Here is an 18725-nt window from a genome sequence, read left to right as displayed (position 1 = left end):
GAGGAGAAATGAGAGGAAGAATGGAAAAGCTAATAAATGATTATAAATTAGAACCTCTGAGAGAACTTAAATTGTCTCTTACTTGGAGAAAAGAAGATTGAAAGTAATTTAACAACTCTTCAAGACAATGCATGAAGGATAATCAGCAGGATAATGGCCCTAATCCCCAAGGCCAGAAAAAGAGGAATGAGTTGAATTTGCATTACAGAGGGAGGGAGAAAGATTAAATTTAAGGCGAAACTTCTCTAGAAGAATATTATTAAACACTGGGATAGGTGACCGCAGAAGCCTATGGAATTTTCTTTCATGGAGCTCCATAAAAACAGAGAGCCCCTGTTTGTCTGGTTTGTGAGAGGTACTGACCCTGCTCCAGAAATCTGAGGTAGTGGGGCAGGAGGGAAAGGGGATGGAGAATATCGCAGAGAGAGTTCTTGAGCCCTGGAAAATACAAGTTAAAGCTCTTGGAAAGCTTTCAGGGAAAAGAAGCAACATTCATCTTTGACTAGGAAACAGAATCTGAATGCTAGTGCAAGAAAGAACATGTGGGGTGGGGAGAAGGTGCGGGCAAAGGGGAGGAAAGGAGGCGATCCATTTTGTTTCCACATTGCAGGCACCACTCCACTCCTAGTGGAGCAATCCTAAATTTCTTTCTATGGGCCTCAGTTTCCTTTCAAGCGCTTAGATTAAGCACTCTCTTAAGCACTCTCTTGAGTCTCATCCAATCCTGGATTTGTGTTTATAAAACTGATCTAGAGAGTGTGAGTAAATCTGTGAAGAGCTACTTCAGCCCCAAACCCCGTGGTGTTGGGTGGATTGGTCCTGCACAGAGGGACAATGTACCTGCATAGGTGAAAACTGGGGCTGGGCCAGAGTCATAGGCTTCAATCCCTGCTTTTCAGCCACTAGCAAGTTGTTCATCTTCTCTGAACTTCAATATCCTCATTTGTAAAATGTAGACAGTAATAGCTTCTTTGGCCGTTTTGAGTTTAAATTAGATAATGCAAGTAGAACAAGTAGTACAGTAATATCTAATAACTCCCATATTCAGGAATATAAGTACCAATAAAATGGTACCTATTGTATTAATAGAATTTGGATGAGAATTTTTAAGCCTTTTTATTTCTCATCTTTTCATTTCTACCTTTATTGGATTTGTAGAATCTATTACAGTCAAATCATATAGTTTGGTGTTGTGGTGGTGATGTTTTTTGTTTGCCTTTAACACACTTGCCTTTACTTGTTTTGGCAGAAGGGATCCTAATTCATTCAGCTTTCCCGAATGTCGTATAAAAACACATAACACATGTTCACGTTCCTAGTTGTTTCTACATATTCTCTGCTCTTTTAAATGTGTAACATAGAAGCAAGTAATTATTTAGCAGTTCCGGTGGCTTTGCATCATTTTGGCATTCATAGCAAGCCCCCGTTACTGAGATATTTGCGGCCCCTCTTTAACATGGTCAGTTAGGGTTCCTCGGTATTCTGTTGATGTCACCATTTTAGCTACCCTTCTCTGCATATTGACTTATCCCTTTGCAACTTCATATTGTCGCTTTTAACAGTGTTTCCAACTAAAACCCCCTATTTGACTCTTCAAAAGGCTAGACTCCCCACCCCCAGTTTGACACCGACAGGCAGGCTGTGGGATGTGCACCGGGTTGATACAGAACCCAGCTCCACCAAGCTGAAAGGGCGCGTCGCCTGGGCCAGGGTGGGGCACCAGGTTATGAGCGGCCTCCTGCCTTTTGGGTTTGCTTCCCCGCAGGGGACACCGTAGGCGGCTGTGCGGTCCAGTCACTGCCCCCCGCCCCTCGCGTCCGGCCGCGCCGTGGGTTGCGGTCTCCGTGGGGGTGGCAGCTCCTGTCCGGGAGGTTTGCGCCTGGCGGGGCACCCCAGAGCCGCGAAGAGCCGGTAGGCGAGGCCAGGGCGGGGTGGGGCGCGTCCAGGCGGGGAGGGCAAACTCGGGCAGCGCAGGGGGCGCAGAGGGCAGCGGGCGGGCGGACGCGCGGCGGAGGCGCGAGCGGGACTAGGGCTGGCTAGTGCCGGGGCCGCCCGCCCGAGGGGGAGGAGGCTGTGTTGCCCTTGCTGCAGGTTCGCTGTCGAGCGCACAGGAGGCAGGGACATGGGTAGGGTGCGGTCTGCGCGGGGCCCGAGCCCGGATCCCTTCCATTTCCCCTCTCACTCGGCCCCGGGCCGCGCCGCAGACGGCAGCAGCTCCCGCTCCGCCCGAGCCGCCTGACCGCCGGGCCGCGGTGCTAACCGCGGGGCCCTGCAGCCCGCCGGCCCGGCCAGCCCAGCCCAGCCCGGCGGCCCGCAGCCCCGCCGCCCGCCGCCCCCCGCCGCCGCCGCGTTGCCAAAACAAACGGGCCGGCCTATTTATTGGCGGCCGGCGAGCCCGGCAGCTCAGAGTCGAGGCGCCGAGGGGGACAGCGCGCCGCCACCAGCTCGGGCCCCGGGCCCCCGCCCCGCACTTGAGTCCCGCCGGCCCTGGCCGCACCGCGCCGCCCATGGCGCCCCCTCCTGGAGCCCCCCGGAGCCACCCGGACGCCTGAGCCCCCGCAGCGCTCCGGTCGACTCGCCTGCCCATCAGCCCACCAGGAGTCCTCGCCCGCCGCTTCCCCGGGTTCCCAGGCCATGTCTCCCGCCCGGCTCCGGCCCCGACTGCACTTCTGCCTGCTCCTGTTGCTCCTGCTGGTGGTGCCGGCAGCATGGGGCTGCGGGCCGGGCCGGGTGGTGGGCAGCCGCCGGCGACCGCCGCGCAAACTCGTGCCGCTCGCTTACAAGCAGTTCAGCCCCAACGTGCCCGAGAAGACCCTGGGCGCCAGCGGACGCTACGAAGGCAAGATCGCTCGCAGCTCCGAGCGCTTCAAGGAGCTCACCCCCAATTACAATCCAGACATCATCTTCAAGGACGAGGAGAACACAGGCGCCGACCGCCTCATGACCCAGGTGAGCGCGATCCGCCCTACCAGCGCGCCGTCGCCGAAGCACCGCCACCTGCCCGGCCCTACCCACCCCCTGGCACCTTTTCTCGACTGGCTGGCACGCTCCCTGGCACCTGCCCCTCTCGCCAAGCCCCGCTGCCTCCTGCCCACGATGGGCTGGCCAGGGGTCCAGGCAGGAGTGTCGGCATCCCCAAGCCCGGCGGAAACTGCTAGAAGAGCTCCTCGCTGCCAAGCCCCACAGCCCAGCAGGTTGGCGGCGGCTCCTCTGCCCCAAAGTACTGGCAGCTCAGCCAGACGCGGCACTTGGAGGTACCTCTACCCAGCTGCCTCCTGCGCCTCCGGGACCCACGCAGTCCTTCCCGGCCTAACCTTCTGCACAGCTGTGCCCCTTTCATTTTGAAACCTTTCGGCACCCCTGAGGTAAAGAATCTCTTGGTGCGTAGGGGCACCACGGCCTTTCCTCCCTGTGCGCTCTTGGTTCTATGCGCTGCCCCCTCCAGGAGCAGCGTCCCAGCTGGGTCTGGAGTTAAGGACAGCGAGGAAGAGTTGAATGGGGAGGTGGAGGTGGGAAAGGGAACCCGCTCAGCAAGCCCACGTGTCTGTTCGGAGAGCTGAGGGGTGCTACTGCGGTGGAAGGGTAGGTTGTTGGGGTCTTTGGGCTCTGGGAGTGAGCTTAGGAGATTTCTGGGCTTGGTGGTGGAAGAGAGGGGCTGAGATGCCGAAGGAGGCAGGGAACAGGGCTGACGCTAGTCTCTGCATGCTGGGAGCAGGACCCGCGCTCCACCCAAGCTTAGAGGCGCAAACTTCCTTCTCTGCAGCCAGGTCCGCGAGGGGAGAGACCTTCACCCCCTTCCTCCGGGGTCTCCCGAGGCTTCCCCCTGAAAGCAGGCCCCTGACTTTCTAGATCCGTTGGGAAGAGCAGCTAGACTCAGGGCCCTCAGCATGCACCCTGGCGCCGGGGCTGGCCGGCCGGTGTCGGGGCCGAAGGTTGGCTGATGGCCGGGCCGGGCCCGGCGCCGAGGAATGCAGATAAGGATCCGGGCCACGGGCTGGGCAATCATTGACAGCGCACGCCCGGGCTCTGGACCCGAGAGGGGGCGGTGGCAGTGAGGGAGAGGGGCAGGGAACCAGGGCTGCAGGCGGGCATAGGTGGGAGGCTAGAAGCCTGACAGCAGGGTCTACAAAGGAGCAAGGGGAACTCCCTCCCCAGGCAGTAAGCACCCCCAGCCAGGCTGTGCACCAGCCAGGACCTGCCAGGCCCTGGGTTGTAGCTGCTATTGGCTCCTAGGAGGCTGAGTCCAAGGGTCTGTGAGGCCCAGGCTCTGCAGGGTGGGGGTAGGTTGAGTCTTGGGCTGCCTACACTTGTTGGCGCCTTGAATCTCAGAGTTGAGGACTGGTGGAAGGGCCTTTCCCCTCAGGCCAAGGCCTCCGCCCCAGCTTCTTCTCAGAGTCAGCTGCACAGTCCCTTGGGCTCTCAGGACCCAGGCATGCCAGGAGGCAGCAACCAGGGATGGCCGCTTCCGTCCTTCCCCCAGGGCACCGCTCTACCCCAACTCCACATGAAGAGGGTGGTGGAGCTGGCTCCCTGAGCTCAGAAGCTTGGTTTATGGAGTTCCTTCCCACGGTATAGGGGTGGGCCACCGGTGCAGAGGTCCTGGAGGTCTGGGATTGTCAGCCCCTTATGCGCCTTGCAGAGGAAGACGCTGCGTGTGGCCCCGCATTGGGCGGCCCTGGCGCTAGTCCACCGGTTTCTGATTCCCTGGCCCTGTCATCTCTAGCGGGGGTGTGGGCCAGTTTGGGATTATAAGAGGGTCCCGGCAGGAGTCCTCGGTGATGCTCGAGGGATCCAGGCAGACCAGCGATTCCCCTCCAACACACCCCTTGAAGCTGCTGAGACGCTCTGCACCTGCCGCGCCTCCAGAGCCCGTCGTCCCCAGGCCTCAGCCCTGAGGCTGCGGTGACACCTACTGGGCACCTCGGGCCTTGCACGCCTCGCAGGCCCGCCGCAGGCAGTCGACTCCGCTGCCACTCCTCCCTCCCGGCCGCTGGCTGGCCCTCCTGCCTTGGAGGCACAGAGGGACCGGGCGCTGAAAGGTGTAGTCCTGTCTGTGGAGGGATGGATACCCGGAGCTGAAGACAGCACAGGGAGGGAGGGGATCTCTACCTACCAGAGAAGGCGCCGGCAGGGCGCTTGCCTCCATGCCTCCTCCAGATTTGTGATACCGTCGTGCGGTCTAGATCCCCGGGGGAGGCTGTATGCTAGGGAGGGAGCACTTCAGGGCCCTCGGTTCCTAAGGGAGAGGGACAGCACCCTCCCGGGCTTCCAGCTCCCGTGGGTGTGGCGGGAGAGTTCTGGGCGAGGCTGCGCCTACACCTGCACCTCGGCCGTCTCCTCCCGCCGATTTCGCTTCAGCTAATTTCGCGCACATTCCTCTCCCAGCGCTGTAAGGACCGCCTGAACTCGCTGGCTATCTCCGTGATGAACCAGTGGCCCGGTGTGAAGCTGCGGGTGACTGAGGGCTGGGACGAGGACGGCCACCACTCAGAGGAGTCTCTGCATTATGAGGGCCGCGCGGTGGACATCACCACATCAGACCGCGACCGCAATAAGTATGGACTGCTGGCGCGCTTGGCAGTGGAGGCCGGCTTTGACTGGGTGTATTACGAGTCAAAGGCCCATGTGCATTGCTCCGTCAAGTCCGGTGAGCCGCCGCCGGGGGGCTGGGCCCGGGGCCGGGGCCGGGGCCGGGGCCGCAGGGCGTGGGCAGGAGGCCTAGTGCCAAGACGGTGAAGAGTCCCGCCCGGGGATGGAGGCAGGGATCCGGGGGAAGAGGACATCGGCGGCGCTCTCCAAGGCTACTCCTGACCTTGACTGCCTGCTCATCCCATGCCTGGTAGTGTCATGGTAGGCGCCTAGGGAGATAGGGCCCTGTCCCAGGGCTGCTGGGTGCTGACCTGGTGGCCCACAGTCCAGAGCCTGCCACAGGAGGTGCAAGACAGAGCAAGCTGGACAGATGGAGGAAGCCAGGCTGCCAGAAAAGGCCTCCCCACCCCACCTGGTGCAGAATAAGGTGGGTGGTGGGGCCAGGGGCCAGGATATGCCCAGACACCTGCATGCCTGACCAGGAGCCCAGAGGCTCGGAACCCATCACCCAGTTGCAGGTCAGCCCTCCCTGGGGCGCAGGCGTCCCCAAACTCAAACTCTACCCCCCGTGCCCTGAAGCTGGACATTTCAGGGCAAAGCCAGCCGGGAGAGCCAGACTAAACAAAGTGGACTCAATAAAGTGGATTTTCCCAGATTGGCCGCATTGTTGATCAGAATCGGCAGGCACTGGGCCTCACCCCTCCCTCAAGTCTTGTCAGCACCCTGTCAACTACACTGAACCCAGCCATGGAGGCTCCAAATGGTTCCTGTGTGGCTTCCAGCCTAGCCCCACCTGGCTTCCGGCTCAGCCCTTCACACTGGCAGCACGTAGTAGTCGCACTCTCACAGACCCACACACTGAGCCCAGGCCCACATGTTGATATTCCTGACCCTACCCTGACCCACAACCACACCCTGAACCTTCCACTCAGTACTTCCCCTGCCAACTGTGTCTACTGCAAGCCCCATCCACCCTTCACCACAAACACCAGCCCACGACAGCCACTTCCGTTCATTACTCCTGACCCCCAAAAACTGTTCTCCAGCTCACTTGCTGATGCCGCAGTGTCCTGTCCCTGCACAGGGACTCAGCACATGAACTGAAGATGGTGACTGTGTCCTCGCCCCTGGCCTGCTCCTGACCCAACCATTCACTCCGAGGCTGCCCAGGAGTCTGCCTTCGCCCCACTGGGTGGGCTTCTCTCACATCCCTATGTTCAAAGGGCCAGCTCTGTTACAGAACCTGGGGAATCAGCCTGAGAGGGCAATTTTTGGGGAGGGTCTGAGCAAGTGGTGAGAAATAACAAAACGTCTAGGCCTCGGAGGAGCTAAGCAACCTCCCGCTCCATGAGGCAGCCCTTTCCTTCTCATCCACTGGGTCTTGGAGCCCTACTGTGCTCCTCTCGTTGATAAAGTATTAGGCTGGGGAGGAGGGGGCAGAAGATCACATTGGAGTGAGGGGATGGGGGCAGTGAAGTGTGGGTTCAAGCCTGCATAGGAAGTGGGGGGCAGGAGCCAGGATATGGTGACAGGGGCTCTCTGGGAGCAAGACGAGCTCTGGCTGGCTGGGGTGGCCAAGGGAGGGTCATTGTGACCAGGAGGCCGAGCTACACAGCAGTAACACCTTCATGTCCCTTTCTCCCACAGAGCACTCGGCTGCAGCCAAGACGGGTGGCTGCTTCCCTGCTGGAGCCCAGGTACGCCTGGAGAGTGGGGCACGTGTGGCCTTGTCAGCTGTGAGGCCGGGAGACCGCGTGCTGGCCATGGGGGAGGACGGGAACCCCACCTTCAGTGATGTGCTCATTTTCCTGGACCGCGAGCCCCACAGGCTAAGAGCCTTCCAGGTCATCGAGACTCAGGACCCTCCACGCCGCCTGGCACTCACACCCGCTCACCTGCTCTTTACGGCTGACAATCACACGGAGCCGGCAGCCCGCTTCCGGGCCACATTTGCCAGCCACGTGCAGCCTGGCCAGTACGTGCTGGTGGCTGGGGTGCCAGGCCTGCAGCCTGCCCGCGTGGCAGCTGTCTCTACACACGTGGCCCTTGGGGCCTATGCCCCACTCACAAGGCACGGGACACTGGTGGTGGAAGATGTGGTGGCATCCTGCTTCGCGGCCGTGGCTGACCACCACCTGGCTCAGTTGGCCTTCTGGCCCCTGAGACTCTTTCACAGCTTGGCGTGGGGCAGCTGGACCCCTGGGGAGGGTGTGCATTGGTACCCCCAGCTGCTCTACCGCCTGGGGTGTCTCCTGCTAGAAGAGGGCAGCTTCCACCCACTGGGCATGTCCGGGGCAGGGAGCTGAAAGGACTCCACCGCTGCCCTCCTGGAACTGCTGTACTGGGTCCAGAAGCCTCTCGGCCAGGAGGGAGCTGGCCCTGGAAGGGACCTGTGCTGGGGTGCACTGGCTCCTGCCATCTCCTCTGCCATGGAGATACATCATTGAGACTTGACTGGGCAACACCAGGGTCCCCCACCCCCGTCGTGGTGTAGTCATAGAGCTGCAAGCTGAGCTGGCGAGGGGGTGGTTGTTGACCCCTCTATCCTAGAGACCTTGAGGCTGGCACGGCGACTCCCAACTCAGCCTACTCTCACTATGAGTTTTCATACTCTGCCTCCCCCAGTGGGGAGGGCCCATTCCATCTGTCTTAGGCCCCTTTGGGTGGGCTTGCACCTCAGTTGATGCTGCTAAATTCCCTGGGAGCCAGCATGGAGCTGGCTGGACCCGATGCTGTCCAGAACTGGGAAGGCCACAGGGGTGGGGCAGCCATCCCGGCCATTCTGAGGTATGACATTCCTCCCCGGCCACACTCCTCAAGACACATCCAGAGACTGTTGCCATCAGTGGGCAGAGTTCTGTGTTCTGGCCAATGTGACTACAGTGCCAGGGACTGGGGGAAGTGTGCTGGATGTGCTTGCCACCCCCCGGGCTAAGCTCCCTCTTCTGCTGAACCATGATCCCCACCCCTTCCGCTGGTCAGTCTCCCATACCTTATTTATTGGCGCGGAGGGGGAAGCCCATGGGAGAATTTTGGGGATGTTTTGGTCTTTTCTTCCTTTTGTAATAAAAATTATTTAAGTTGTTAGAGCCACAGAGTCCAAGATGCTGAGAGGGGACAATTCACAGATAGTTTGGAGCCCTGGAAGGGTGTGTCCAGGGTTTTCTTCCCTCCTCAGAGAGGCCTGGCTCACCTTCCTCCAAGGACAGAAACTCCAGGCCTCACACCGTCGCTGCAGGTCCATTCCCACCCAGTAGCTCTGCAAAGCCCCTACAGAGAGCTGTGCTCTGCACAGGGCAGGGCCTTCACACACTGACCTCACCGTTTACCTCAAACAAGGATGGATCCGAGAGAGAACAGAGGTGACTAGTCCATGGTCACCTCACTCATCTATAACCATGCCCTTGTGCTCTCAGGGTCTGGGCTTCTGACTCTTCCCTGTTGGTAATGGACCACAGTATGAAAAGATTCTGTAAAATTCACATTTATCTTGTGGACTATTCTGACTTCTCGGACAGGTCAGAGATCTCTAATCCAGCAGTTCTGAAACGTCAGCATCACCTGGGAAGCTTTATTAAAGATGATTCCTGGCCCTACTTCCAGGATTCCACTTTTTTTTTTTTTTCTTTTTGAGATGGAGTCTCACTCTGTTGGTCAGGATGGAGTGCAGTGGCACAATCTCGGCTCACTGCAAGTTCCACCTCCTGGGTTCACGCCATTCTCCTGCCTCAGCCTCCCAAGTAGCTGGGACTACAGGTGCCTGCTGCCGTGCCTGCTGCCATGCCTGGCTAATTTTTTTTTTTTTTTTTTTTTGTATTTTTACTAAAGACAGGGTTTCACCGTGTGAGCCAGGATGGTCTTGATCTCCTGTCCTTGTGATCCACCCACCTTGGCCTCCCAAAGTGCTGGGATTACAGGCATGAGCTACTGTGCCCAGCCCAGGATTCCACTTTAATAGATCCAGTGCAAGGCCCAGGAGCTTAGTTTTGCAAACACCCCAAATGTGGCAGATGGTCCATGGGCCGCACTCAAGAACTGCTGCTTAGTCCAGAGGAGGCCCGGTTTACTGCCAAGACAGCATGACCCCCTTCTTTACTTTCCCTCGATCCCTCCATCCCAAGGGAAATCTTTCTATACTCACTACAGATAAGCTGAGGTCCTAGGTCCAGTGATACAAAATTTTCAGGAGGTTTGTGAGTCAGTTGAAATAGGCACAGTGAGGCTGGGCGCGGTGACTCAAGCCTGTAATCCCAGCACTTTGGGAGGCCGAAGCGGGTGGATCACGAGGTCAGGAGATCGAGACCATCCGGGCTAACATGGTGAAAACCCGTCTCTACTGAAAATACAAAAAACTAGCCGGGCGTGGTGGTGGGCGCCTGTAGTCCCAGCTACTCGGAGGCTGAGGGGGGAGAATGGCGTGAACCCGGGAGGCGGAGCTTGCAGTGAGCCGAGATCGCGCCACTGCACTCCAGCCTGGGCGACACAGTGAGACTCTGTCTCCTGAAAAAAAAAAAAAAACAAAAAAGAAATAGGCACAGTGGCCATAGAACACTGGAAATTGGCAGAGACTACAAATTAGGGTTTCCCCCCACCTTGGGGAGCTAGTTGTTGAAGTGTACCACTGCCCAGGCTCTGTCCTCTTACACAGATGACTGTGTTGAAAGTGGTGGGGATGACTTTTCAGACTCTTAGCATATCCTCTCCTCACATCCACTGAAGAAAATGCCAGAGATAACCATTATTCTGTGGTCTGTGTCATCTGGAGAAATTGGGCTCCACTGGCTGTATTGATAACTGCTATCATTTAATGATGACTAACCCTTGCTAGGCATCATTCTAGATCTTTACACTCAGTAGCCCATTTAATGCTTGTAATGACCCTACGTGGTGTGTACTTCATTTAATATTACCACTTTCCAGAAGAGAACACAGAAGCACAGGGAGGTTAAGAAACTTGCCCAAGATTACACAGCAAACAACAGAAGCAGAATTTGAATCCTTCCAGACTGGCTTTTGTGCACATTGTTTTTACCCCCAAGCTTTTCCTCTGGGGAACTCAGATTCTCTCTGGAAGGTCACATTCAGCATCTGAGGTCTGGAAATCTGCTTTGTCAACACATCTAGAGTGGACCCATCTCTCTGTGGCAGACTTTTACTGACCAGGCTCACAGGGACCAAAATGTTCATGAACTCATTCACAGAACTATCAGGCCAAGGTCAAGATGCTCTTGTCCATTCATTCACACATTCTCTCCCTGTAGACATTCTACCTGGGAGATCAGATTGCAGTGACAGGTTGTTGGTGAGTGTGGATGCATGCAGTGGATGACTCCCCAGGTCATGGGGGAAGGAGTGGGGGGGCGCCTCTCCTACTGGGGTTGGGCACATGTGGTCCAGCAGACACAGTCATTTGGTGTCCCTAGACCTTTCTGTTCTAGATGGGCCTCCTCAGGGAAAAAACCCATTCTTCAGACAAAGATTTCAAAGACAAAGAACTTTGTATGAATTCAGTCCCTCAAAAGAACAAATTTGGGGTGGGAGTGGGACCGTACAGCTTTTCCTGGAATCCTGGGCCCAGATATGAAGAAACAAGGAGACAGCCTGGAGATCATCTTTCGCGTCTGCAGTGTGGTGGCCCAAATCTCTCCCATCCTCTGTACAGTGCCAAGACCCAGAGGAGGGTCATTTGCACTGCCCAGACCCAGGCAGTGCAGATCTGATGCCTCCTTCTCCACTTGGGCCCAAGCTTAGCACCAAAGGCTGCTGCATCCATAACTGTGACATTCACTCATAGTCAATGCTTATTTTATTTTTTTTATTTTTTGAGACAGGGTCTCATTCTGTTACCAGGCTGGAGAGCAGTGGCATGATCTCAGTTCACTGCAGCCTCTGCCTTAGGTTCAAGCAATTCTCCTGCCTCAGCCTCGCAAGTAGCTGGGATTACAGATGCATGCCACCAAACCCAGTTAATTTTTTGTATTTTTAGTAGAGATGGGGTTTTGCCGTGTTGGCCAGGCTGGTCTCAAATTCCTGGCCTCAAGTGATCTGCCCACCTCAGCCTCCCAAAGTGCTGAGATTACAGATATGAGCCACCGCGGTTGGCCAATCTCATAGTCAGTGTTAATGGATGCCACTCCATGTCAGGCACTGTGCCCAAGTTGGGGGAAAGAGGCAGTGCCTGTCTTCAGTGAACTCCTAAGTTGGGAGGGAGAAGTGTGGGAGACAGGGATATCCACATGGTGCACCAACTGCTGTGGCTGACATCCTCACAGTGGCTACTGAAGCACCATGGAGTGGCTGGTGACTAGGAAGACTTCCTGAAGGCGATGACGCTACAACATGGGGCAAGAAGGAGTTTGCCTGGCAGACATGTGGAAGAGATCCAGGCTAAGGACATAGTTAAATCAAAGGTTTAGGGGCTTGCAGGCTTAGAGGAACCACCATGAGGCCAGCATGGTAAAGTTATGTGGGTCATGTGGGCTTGGCAAAAACCAAAGTGGAGAGAGAGGCAGGAGGCAGATGACACAGAGCCTGTGTTGCACGCAGTAGGACTCAATCCTGGGGTCCCTCAAACAGGGGAAGCTCATGACTAGGTTCTTCCAAAAGCTCATCTGGCTACAGTATGGAAGGCAGACCAGAGGGAACAATCATGGAAGCACTACTGGGAAGTTGGTGTCCTGGACTAGGGAAGTGGCCCTAGGGTCATAAAGAAGGTGATGGATTGTAGACACTTAGGGAATAGAGTGGCCAGGATGGAAGCCAGGGTTGGATGAGCCAGGGGGATGAGAAAAGGGCCCAAGTCAACTTTGGGGGTTTTAAATAGGAAATCCAGCTCCCCCACCCTCAGCATCCTTGACCTAGGACCTTGGTCTTCTTTGGCCTTAGTGGCTGCACCTGTAAGGGTGATGTCCAGGGCTTTCCTGTAGAGATATCCTCTCTCCCTGTCATCCAAGAGTCTACTTGGGTTCAAGGTACCCTCCAAGCACCTGTTCTGTCTGCCTGCCTCTCTGCTCTATCTTGGAAATGCGTGAGAAAGAAATTCAGAGTAGCCTCTGATATCCCAGTCCAGGCAAAATGCAAGACCTATGCCCAAGTCCACAGGTCTCTGGGAGGACCTGGAATGTAAGGGTCTAGGAGTCACAATGGGGGAACTTCCTGGCTGCGAGGCCTCTGGAGCTGCCTGGGCCAGTTACCTTCTATAGAAGCTAACTGCACCCTGGTTCCCCTATCTGGCTGTGCTAGGGCCGCTCCAGAAGAACTCTTCCTCTGGCGGGCCTTGCAGCCTCCTCTCTTTTGTTTGGAAAGCCCCAGTCACCGCTTGCATGGCTCTTTGGAAGCCCTGCAGGCCTGCATTCAGCCATCTTCCCTAAGACACACAGGTCTCAGGATAGAATGGCTTCTGACAGTGAGTGGTCTTGTGTTGGAAAGGGCTGAACCCAATGCGCATGGCCTTTAGAGAGCAGAGCCCTAGCACCTATGCCACCTGTGTGGGAACTGGAAATAGGAGCCCTCCATTGAAATATTTGGTAAGAAGTGCTCCCTCAGGGACACTCAACTAGAAAAGGCAGCTCTCCTGGTCTGGTGCCCGGAGGAGGAAGTCCATTTAGAAGAGACTAATGCAGGGTATATGCTGGGACTTTCAGAGCGTGTCTGGATTGGAGTCCCCCTGCTCGCTCAACCTAGAGCCCTGTGCAGTGTACAACTTTTACAACCATCAATTCTGGTCCTGGTGGGCCTGGGCTTCTGCCAGGCTCAGCAGATTCTGCCAGGGATGAAGATTCAGAGAGAAGCTCCACACAGTGTGACGCCAGAGGAAGTGCCGAGCAATTAGACAGGACTGGGGGCAGGATGCACAATGCTCAGAGACTTCCTGGGGCTGGTGTTGGTCTGGGTCTTCAGGGGTATGAGTGACTTGGGCAAGGGCAGGTGGGTGGATCATCAGGAGCAGATGTACAGAGGGGAAGTTCAGGGCATGCCCAGGGACTGGAAGCCAGTGTAGTTGGGGCTAGAAGTTTGAGGAGGGGAGACTTCAAAATGGGAGGTGGGGAAGGGAAATGCTCTATCCCATGGCAGGAATGGAGTTGAGGGCCTGGAGGGAAATGCCCCAGCAGGTAGTGTCCCAAAGAGGGCTGGGCTCCCGCAATGGAGGACTTCTCTGGAGAACACAGACCCAGCATCCCACCTTGGGGGGCGCCCCTTCAGGGCAAACCTCCTTGGCAGGGTAGGTGGTGGCAGCTTCCCAGCCTGTGCCCTCTGGTCCCTGGGTGGTTGTACCTTCTGGGGCTCGGCCCCACCTCCCACACCTCAGCCTGGTTCTCAAAGCCTCTTTGTTTCACGGGGCCAAGTGGTGGCCAGCTCGGATCTGATAAGGCCCAGTGGGTAGATATAGCCCCGCCCTGTGTGCCTCACCGGCCTGAGTCACACCTGCCGCCTGGCACGCATGCACATCCCATCCACCCCAGCTGGGCCTTCTGCCCAGGCAGGGTCAGGGTTTGACCTCTGGGCTGGCCTTCCCTGCAGCCTATTTAAGAGCTCTCTCATCCGTGTGGGGAAGCAGAATTGGGGAATTATTACCCCCATTTCAGAGATAAATAAACCAAGGCCCCAAGAGGGAAAATGCCTTGCCCACAGCCATATCTTCCATAATCTATTACGCACCTACTATGGATTAGGTGTGCTACGTGTGATATTCACATGTCTTTTTTCATCCTAACAGTGTGTGACATGAGGTTGTTCCTAATTCCTACTTTGCAGATGAAGAAACAGAGGCCCAGAGAGGTGAAGTCATTTTCTTAAAAATCAAACATTAGCAGAGTTCAGACCAGATCCCAGGTCTCCTACAGCAGCAAACCAAGGGGATGGGAGGGACATACTCCTCACCTCAGCCTAAGGGACTGATGAACCTGGGAGTAACCAGAACCCTGTTAGAGAAGGGAGTTCTGGAGGAATAATGTTCTAGGTGCTGTGAGGGGATCCAGGATAGGGTTGGGTTGGGGGGATGGTCAAAATATGTCCACAAATTCTTTGACACTTCTCCTGTAGAGATGCTGGGTCTACCTCAAATCTGGTCTGAGGCTAGGTCAGAAAGGCCATGCAGCTTCTGCCTGGTTCTACACTAAGACCGCCATGCCGGAGAGTGTGTGCACCTAACCTATAGAGAGGTGTTCCAGTCCATGGTCCAACTGACACCCCAGCTAACAGCCAGAGCCAATTGTCAGCCATGGGGGTGCACCATCTTGGACATTCAGCCCAGCCGGGCCTTCAGATGGCTGCAACCCTGGCCAAAGTCTGAATGCAACCGCATGAGAGACCCCAAGCTAGAACTACATGGACAAGCTGCTTCTGAATTCCTGACTCACAAAACCACAAAATAAAATGGCTGTTTGGAACGTTGACATTTTGGAGTAACTCCTTACACAGCGATAGTAACCAGGACAAAGGGCAAAGAGGGAATATGGACTAATGAAGCCTTCTCCTGAGGCTTTCCAGAGCCTCAAAACACAATTTGGCACAAAGGCTTTTAAAAATGGAGACTGCATGAGCCTGGAGGAGGTGTGGCCTAACCCTTTGTCATCTGAAGAGGCAGCACAAGAAAACTATGAAATGGAATAAACTTGGGGCAGATGGAGATGGTGACAAAGGGGAAGATTGAATAAGCACATCTCCCCACATTCAGTTGATTGAAAAAATCAACTGTATGTCTGCCTTTCTGGCAGTACCTCCACAGAAGCGAGGAGTTTTGCAGTGATTCTAGAAGAAAGGAAGCTCGTGGATACAAGCTTGTGGTTAGCAAGAAGTTATACGTGGTCAATTGGAGAGAAATGTGATTAGAGATTTTTAAAACCCAAACGTTAAATGTTGAAGAAAGTGCTCAAGGGTTGCAGCCAGAGCTGGGAATGGGATTGGACATGCCTGTGGACCGTTGCTAGCCACATTTGCTCAGAATGTCCCTGCAAGCAGAAAATGCAGGACCTCAGCAAGAAGGTTCAGAAAGTACCCTGTTCCCCTAGCAAACTCCAGGTGCATTTGCATCTGGCTTCTGCACACACCTCTGAATGGTTGACTTAGGAAAACTCAGAGGAAAGGAACCAGGTAGATGATAGGGAATGGGTGTGGCTTGGGAGAGTGGTTGGGAGTGTAGGGGTGGAAAGGATAGTGTGAGGACAGGGTTCTTGGTTTCGACCTATTAATCCTAGAGAAGCAAAAGATGGGGATGATCAAAATCTAAAAAGAGAGAGAAATAGCAATTTTATAGTGGAGAATCCCAGCTACCTGGGATACCAGGTACCTAAAGAATCCCAGATACCACTTTAGCCAGTTATCAAGCTAGCATCACTGATAATGCATATCAACACTGTGATATAGTGCTCTGAGAAGGGCATATCACCTCTGTGTTATCCTCACTCTAATCATGAGAAATCATGACACAAACCCAGAATGAACCTTTTTTTTTTTTTTTTTTTTTTTGAGACGGAGTCTCGCTCTGTCGCCCGGGCTGGAGTGCAGTGGCCGGATCTCAGCTCATTGCAAGCTCCGCCTCCCGGGTTCACACCATTCTCCTGCCTCAGCCTCCCGTGTAGCTGGGACTACAGGCGCCGCCACCTCACCCGGCTAGTTTTTTGTATTTTTTAGTAGAGACGGGGTTTCACCATCTTAGCCAGGATAGTCTTGATCTCCTGACCTTGTGATCCACCCGTCTCGGCCTCCCAAAGTGCTGGGATTACAGGCTTGAGCCACCGCGCCCGGCCCAGAATGAACCTTTTACAAAATAACTGACAGTACTCTTGAAAACAGTTAAGTCATGAAAGGCAAGGAAAGACTCAGGATACAGTGAAGGATACTAAGTAGGCATGAAAACTAACTGCCAAGTGGGATCCTCAACTACTGGAACAGGAATAGAACACTAATGGACAAACGAGGTATCTAAATGCCATACTTTTGTTAATAGCATTTGTGTATCAAGGTTAATTTCCTGGTTTTGTTCTATGGTCATGTAAGATGTTAACATAAGGGAAAGGTGGGAGAAGTGTTTATGAAAACTGTCTGTATTATTTTCGTGACACTTTGGTACATCTAAAATTAACTCCATTGGAGTGGTGGCTCACTTCTATAATCCCAGCAGTTTGAGAGGCCAAGGCGGGAAGATCGCTTGAGCCCAGGAGTTGAAGACCAGCCTGGGCAACATGGTGAAACTCCATCTTCACAATGAAAGTACAAAAAAAAATTAGTCTGGCATAGTGGCACACACCTGTAGCTCCAGCTACTGGTGGTGGCAGATTGGGTGGGGGTTGGGGGGTGATGTGGGAGGACTGCTTGAACCCAGGAGGTCAAGGCTGCAGTGAGCCATAATTGTGCCACTGTACTCCAGCCTGGGCAACAAAACAAAACCCTATCTTGGTAACAATAATAACAATTTTAAAAAGAAAAATAATAAAATTAACTCAAAAATTTAAAAATGCAAAAATAACTAACAAACAGAAAACTAACACACACAGAATCTTATGGACCAGTTAAAGGTGGGCTCTCTTGCCATACCTGAGTCCAGGCTGACTTCCACACTGAGGAAAGCCAGCCACACTGAGCCGGTGGTCATATCATAACACCTTCATTTGAGAGAGGGCTCTAGTCAGAAATGGAGTGGAAAAAGGTGTGAGGAATTAAGTAAGATAGAAAGTCACAGAATAACAGCGTTCTTCATTTACTCAGAACCTGTAACGAACCAGGCACTGTGCTAAGTTTCTTAATTCTTTTGTCTCCTATAAACCTCGTAACCTTTGAGGTAGCAGTTATAGGTTTGCCTGTTTACAGATGAGGAACCTGGTTCTTACAGAAATGAAGGAAAATATTATACAGTTGATAGCTGATGGTGTTGGGATTCAAATTCCAGTCTGCTTGGCTCCAGAGTCTTTTTCCTAGCTACTCCACTGTACTGTCTTCTCGGGGGTGTTGTCATTCAGTTCAGACCTCGGGATTTCTGCATTAGAGTAAGTGGAGAAAGAGGCGATAGAAGGTTGGAGGAAGGAGAAAGGGGGACGGCCTGGCTAGTGGGAGCTGTCCGTGGTGCTGGTCATAGAACCAGCTGGAGACTGTGAAGGTGAAGGCAGCAAGGAGAGCTACCACAGAGAAGGAGCAACGCTTAGGCTAGAAGAAAACAAGTAGTTAGCTGTGCTCACAATTCCTTCCCCAGTGAGGAGGATCAAGAAGGGGAAAGATTTCAAGCTGAAATAAACAACCATATATACAGTAGCTAATAAGGTAGGGATTTGACCTTAGGTGTGACTTGCACCCAGTACAGTATGGCTGTACTGGTTGTTTGTATCTGGAAATACTTTGGTGCCAGTTGGTAAACAGTCACTTACTGAGCCCTACATTGCCCTGGGCGCTCTTCCAATCCCCTCCCTAAACTACTCATGCTTCCTTATGACCCTGGCACAATGTGGGCTTCCAGGACCCTGGCTCTGGCTCTAAGGCCAGCTGGTGTCCAGCTCACAGGTCCATTCTCATGCTCATAGGTGCACACACCTTACCAATTGTTACATATTTTGATTACACTCCTGTTTGTTCCCATTTTACAGATGAGGAAAATCAGGTTTAGGGAGGTTTAACTGTTTTCCTGACATTGCTCAGCTATTAAAAGCTGGAACCAGGACTTGAACTTGAGTTTTCTGAGATTAGACTTCATGTCATTTTTCCTCTATCCTCCTACTATTAGCTTGTATGTCTTTCTACCCTGTGGTGGGGACAATGAATAGAGGGAGAAAGTTATCTATGGGGCCTGAGTTTTCATAGGAGAGTTAGAAAATCCTGGCTGGGCTGGGTGCAGTGGCTCACTCCTGTAATCCCAGCACTTTGGGAGGCCAAGGTGGGCGGATCACGAGGTCAGTAGATGGAGACCATCCTGGCAAACACGGTGAAACCCCGTCTCTATTAAAAATACAAAAAATTAGCTGGGCGTAGTGGCAGGCGCCTGTAGTCCCAGCTACTTGGGAGGCTGAGGTAGGAGAATGGCGTGAACCCGGGAGGCAGAGCTTGCAGTGGGCCGAGATCGCGCCACTGCGCTCCAGCCTGGGTGAGAGAGCAAGACTCCGTCTCAAAAACTAAATAAATAAATAAATAAAATAAAATAAAATAAAAAG

General features: G+C 54.2%; 1 protein-coding gene across 1 annotated transcript; it reads left to right on the top strand.

Moving 5' to 3' along the window:
* The first annotated feature begins 2180 nt into the window (after nt 1–2180).
* IHH (Indian hedgehog signaling molecule) lies at nt 2181–8678 on the top strand. The gene is made up of 3 exons (XM_023217456.3): nt 2181–2949; nt 5386–5647; nt 7237–8678. Exons 1-3 carry the CDS (start codon nt 2635–2637, stop codon nt 7893–7895), a joined length of 1236 nt encoding a protein of 411 aa, XP_023073224.1. The 5' UTR covers nt 2181–2634; the 3' UTR covers nt 7896–8678.
* The last annotated feature ends 10047 nt before the right edge of the window (nt 8679–18725 follow it).

Source organism: Piliocolobus tephrosceles, chromosome 11 (genome assembly GCF_002776525.5).
Source record: "Piliocolobus tephrosceles isolate RC106 chromosome 11, ASM277652v3, whole genome shotgun sequence".
Lineage (NCBI taxonomy): Eukaryota > Metazoa > Chordata > Mammalia > Primates > Cercopithecidae > Piliocolobus > Piliocolobus tephrosceles.
This window is presented reverse-complemented; position numbering and strand designations above follow the sequence as displayed.